At 38.8% G+C, this 5,145-nt stretch overlaps 2 protein-coding genes across 2 annotated transcripts in view; both read right to left on the bottom strand.

Annotated features, from left to right (window-relative positions):
• The window catches only part of LOC107570240 (RELT-like protein 1), a 22,953-nt gene extending 21,026 nt beyond the window's left edge, over positions 1 to 1,927 (bottom strand). Inside the window, exon 1 of the mRNA XM_016256450.1 lies at positions 1,541 to 1,927. Coding sequence (XP_016111936.1) covers positions 1,541 to 1,586 — 46 coding nt within the window. The 5' untranslated portion in view covers positions 1,587 to 1,927. The remainder of the gene's footprint in view (positions 1 to 1,540) is intronic.
• A 1,494-nt stretch (positions 1,928 to 3,421) lies between these two features.
• Positions 3,422 to 5,145, bottom strand: LOC107570238 (RWD domain-containing protein 4-like). Its single transcript, XM_016256449.1, has 5 exons — positions 4,949 to 5,145; positions 4,584 to 4,664; positions 4,254 to 4,363; positions 3,788 to 3,925; positions 3,422 to 3,425 (listed from the first exon to the last, which is right to left on the bottom strand). The coding sequence occupies exons 1-5, from the start codon at positions 4,970 to 4,972 to the stop codon at positions 3,422 to 3,424; spliced, it is 357 nt and encodes a 118-aa protein (XP_016111935.1). The 5' UTR covers positions 4,973 to 5,145.

The following is a 5,145-nucleotide window of genomic DNA, read 5'->3' as shown; positions in this document are numbered from 1 at the left end:
GAGTCAATATTTACAGTGTTGACCCTTGTTCTTCATAACCTCTGCAATACGCTTCTGGGCCAAATCATGACTGGTGGTGATCCATTCTTGCCTTATTAGTTTTCGGTGTTGATCACAATTTGTGGGGTTCTGCTTGTCCACTCGCCTTTTGAGGACTGACTACAGGTTCTCTATGGGATTGAGATCCAGGGAGTTGCCTGGCCACGGATGATGGAAAATGCACGGATCATCACCAAATTGCTCATGGATCGTTGGAAGAAGTCACTTTTGCAGGACGTTTTGATACCATTCTTTACTCATGGCAGTGTTTTGGGGCAGAATTATGAGAGAGCCCACTCCCTTGGTTGAAAAGCAACCCCACACATGGATGGTCTCAGGATGCTTCACTGTTGGCACGTCACAGGACTCATGGTAGCGTTCACCTTTTCTTCTCTGAACAATAGATTTTCCAGATGTCCCAAACAGTCAGAAGGGAGCTTCATCAGAGAAAATAACTTTGCACTCCAATCCTTGTACTTCCTGCAGAATCTCAGTCTGTCCTTGATGTTTTTCTTGGAGAGAAGTGGCTTCTTTGCTGCCCTTCTTGACACCAGGCCATTGTCTAAAAGTCTTGGCCTCACTGTGCGTGCAGACGATCACACACCAACCTGCTGCCATTCCTGAGCAAGCTCTGCATTGGTAGTGACACGATTCCATAGCTGACTCCTCAGGAGAAGACTGTCCTGGCGCTTGCTGGACACTCTGGGACGTCCTGAAGACTTCTTCACTGCAATTGAACCGCTCTCCTTGAAGTGCTTCTTTCAGGTGCAATATTCTTTGTAGCAATTTTCTTGCATGTGAAGCCATTTTAATGCAAAGCGATGATGGCTGCAAGTGTTTCTTTGGAGGTAACCATTTCTAACAAAAACACAATGATTGGGAGTGTTTCTTCCCTCCTTTTATAGCAATCAGTCTGCTCTTACAATCTAATTAGTATGATAGTGATTTCACCTGACTAGTACTCATTCACACTTTCCACATGTGCTGCTGATATTAGTCAATTAATGTTTGCTGGTCATTTTGTGTCAAGATAAAAAAAAAAACTGAAATTTGTTGTTGTCGTCGTTGTTGTTTTTTGGCCAATGAAGCTTTTAGCAATTATTTAAAATGCATCTGATCACGCTACATAATAATCTAGAAACAATGTGAATGAAAACCACATCAGCTTAAGCTGCAAACTTTGCAAAACACAACATTTATGTCACTGCCAAAACTTCTGGCCACGACTGTAGGAGTCAACGCATCTGTTCGCACGACCATGGACTAACAAATTCCCAAATATCGATCCGATATACGGCAGCATCAACGCGTGCTGGGTCTCAGGTCATCTGCCAATAACTTTATGCCTGACAGCCGCACCTTGCACAAAAGCCCCGTCGCATTCACCGTAGTGCGCCACAAACATACTGATGATACAGGCGAGTATGAATGAGTGTTTCTCATTCATCAATCGATCTGCCCTTGCGCATGTCTTAATAAGCGGGTATGTACCGGTACTTACGTGGCGTGGTGCTGGGTGCTAAGGAGGCTGGCATCGCCCCACTCATGTTACCCGCGATCGTCGTCAACGGATGAACTCGGACACGGACTGTAGTGTCCAGAGACTCGTGAGCTTTGAGCTGCGTTTACATTCACCGCTACTGTTTCCTCATTCTTATCACTGCTGTGAGGAACATCCCACTCTTAAAGTTGTAACTCCGTACCTCATAGCGATGCATCACAAGTGCGACTCGGATTCAAAAGCATAAAAATCCCCAGGACAAAAAGCGTTTGTAAAGTTTTTACGTGTACAAACAAAATTGTCCTGTATGTGCATATGGGAGAATGGTGTCAGTTTGCGTACAGACAGTGCATCTCCAGTCCTGCAGGGGGCAGCACGCCTCTACACGTGTACAAGCAGCTAGAAACAGAGGAAGTCTAAGTCTAAAGTCGAAACAGCAGCAGCTTCTAGCAGTCACGCAGCAAATAGCGTACAGAAGCAAGTTGATAGAGTATGTTGTGATTTTGTGTACTACTGTATTCACAAACAAACGTTTTCAAAGCGTATTTTAACATGTAACTTATTTTTGCTGGAAATGGAAATCACTGCCAGAATCTTTAATGCTATTGAAAAAAAAAAACTATTAAATTTTATTGAGAAATTCTTTACATTGTAGCCCTTCAGTACAATCCAAAATATTATCATCTTGAGTTTGTTTTGGGGGAATGGGAAGACAATTTCCCTTTTCATTCTTTTCAGAATATGTAATTGTGTTAATATTTAAAATAATCTGTACTTATTATTAACGATTTTTTTAAATAGGTGATAGGAGATCATTGCTAGATATGTTCACTGTTCTACTGATCACTGCTTTTTTAATAAAAAGTAGTTTATGTTTGTAATGATGCTTGCTGTGTTCTGATTATCTCTTTCCGAAAGTGTTAAATGACAGTGACAATCGAAAACACACAAATGTATTAATAAAATTAAAATAGACAAAACTTTCTACATATATTTTACACTTGATAGGTCTCACTTCTGTGTACTCTTTTTTTTTTTTGCCTTAAATGGGTAAGGCAAAAACTTCAAACACGAGATTAACAGTTTGACCACACGATCTATCATCTCAAATGTTTCTCGCCTTCACTAATACTAGTCAAAACCTGGAGCTTCAACAACCTTTCTGATCCAGATCCATATTACACTATGGTGACATATTTCATACAATGTTTTCACGTTAAACAAGAGTGGCACTGTTTTTAAGGACTGTGCTTTAAAACACTTTATTTCTTTAAAAACACAACCCTATAAAATATCTTTCACGTATAACATCAAAATGTAACACTTAAAAGTCCACTTTTTTCTTACCACTAAATAAATTTATTTAGCCGTTTTAATTTGACATGGAGCGGGAGACCTAATGAGGGTTGCCATGTTGAGATCACATGACCAGCGAAATAATACTTGTTTTATTTCAGTAACCCGACAGCACTTATCTGATTGCACCTTTAAACTACCCATGATACAATTTTTAAAAGGAATTGTCACTAGATGAAACATAACACTGCTGTTAGGTTTATTAAGTCACACCCAACTGTTCTACCAGATCCAAAAATACAAGCATTTAAACCTGTGTTAGTTTTCTTATCACACACCTAATTTAGCACACACTAGTGTGGCTCTGAGGACACGTGTCTCTGTAATGGCAAAGCTCCTTGCACTCAGTGTCAAATCAGCTCTGTGGCAGCTCCAGGTGAATTGAAATCATGGCTGCAGACAATTTGTGTTCAGCTTTCATTGAAGAAAAAAAAAAGTGCACAGAGACACATTTCATCCATACATTTCAATCCATCGTTTCTTCTCAAGCATCTCTTTAATCTTCACCTTTTCCTCCAGTTTTGCTCAGCTATAAAAAAAAGAAAGAAAACAAGAAATATTTAAACAGATTATAAGCTTGCACTACCCTTCAAAGGTTTGTGGTTTTTAAGAGCTCCTGAAAAAAGTATCTTATGCTCAACAAGGCTGCATTTGTCGGATCAAAAATACAATAGAAGTAATATTGAGAAAAATAATTACATTTAAAACAACTGTTTTCTATTGTAATTTTTTTAATGTAATTTATTCAAATTTAATGAATGCATGCTTAATGAAAGTATTAATTTCTTCTTTTTTTTAAAACTGACCACAAACTTTGTAGTAGCAGTGTTTCTTTGTGACGCTGTCGTACAATGGTTTACAGTTTTTAAAAACTATAAACAGTGTTTATACACAGGCTGATGGTTTTCCATGAGGGTTTCCTGGTTCTCTTTGGCCCACTCAAAGAGCGTGTACATCATGGCAGTACCCAGGTTGGCCTCTACCTGTTCACTCATTTTGGAAAGAATGTACTGCTTTGTCTCCAGGGATCTAAAAATAGATGTTTGATTTTTTAAAATCCTGTTAAACCTAATGGCATACAGTATTCTATATAAATCTAATACAATTGACACAACTATTCAAAAGTTTGGGGTCAGTCCTTTTTTAAATTTAGACCCATTAAATTTACAAATGGCCACTCCCACCATTACGGGAAAAATAAGGTGGCTAACGATTGTGCATATTAAAAATATAACATTCCTACTGCTAAAAAATCCAACACATCTAGGTCAAGGACAATCTATGAACTTAGGTTAGAACATTTCAGCCAGGAAAGCCACAGTTAAAAGCCAACACAATAATACAGCGAACAACTTGCATTCTGTTGTTGAAAAAAGTCTCTAATGATATGTGCGGGGCAGTTTCAGGATAGTTCTCTGGCCATGCCACTTCTAGCAGGAAGGATTTGGAGTCCTCAAGATCTCCTATCTACAAATAAACAAAGGAAAAGACACCGTTCCGACACAAACCATGGCATTACCACAAACCTTTGGAGATGTTTCATCTGAATACTACAATATATGATGTGTAATGTAAATAGTCCCAGTATCTGTATGCCTTAAATAAAACATCTCTGTAAGCCAAAGTGAACAGTATTTGGTGTTTTTATTACATTTTTGAAGTATTTGTGTTGAGAAGCAGTTCTTACCCTGAACTGAAAGGAAACAGGGCTGAGCTCTTTAAAGCGGTCATCTCCTTCATAGATAGAGCGCAGAGCCTCCAACTCCATCTGCACATAAACACTTCAGATTATCACAACACTATGGTATTACCATGTTTTGGACATATACCGTGGTGTATTTCAAGTATATCACTGTACCATGATACAACCACTGTAATTTTTGTATAGTGTTAAATATTACATTTCAGAACCAAACGTGGGTATAAACATGAAGTTCATTAAGTATGTGATTAGGTTAGAATACACAGTGACAGCCTTCATAAAACCTCCACACTGTATTTAAACGGCCATCTTTAGCTCATGTGTGTTAGCTTTAGCTGTATCTCTCTCACCTCCTGGTCTTCATTGGCTGTCATGTTTTTCGCCAATCCAACACTTTAAACCAGTCATAAACAGCGCTGCTGTATCAGCGGACTGTAGCCAAAACAGCGTTTAAACACTTAATAATGTCAACATGCTTTAAGAATTCCCAAGCCTAACTCTGCTGTGCTTTTACAGAGTCACCAGTAGAATGTCGTCTTACAGGAAA

Source organism: Sinocyclocheilus grahami, unplaced genomic scaffold, assembly GCF_001515645.1.
Source record: "Sinocyclocheilus grahami isolate Dianchi unplaced genomic scaffold, SAMN03320097.WGS_v1.1 scaffold1430.1, whole genome shotgun sequence".
Lineage (NCBI taxonomy): Eukaryota > Metazoa > Chordata > Actinopteri > Cypriniformes > Cyprinidae > Sinocyclocheilus > Sinocyclocheilus grahami.
The sequence above is the reverse complement of the archived record's forward strand: the minus strand, read 5'-3'. Positions and strand labels throughout refer to the sequence as shown.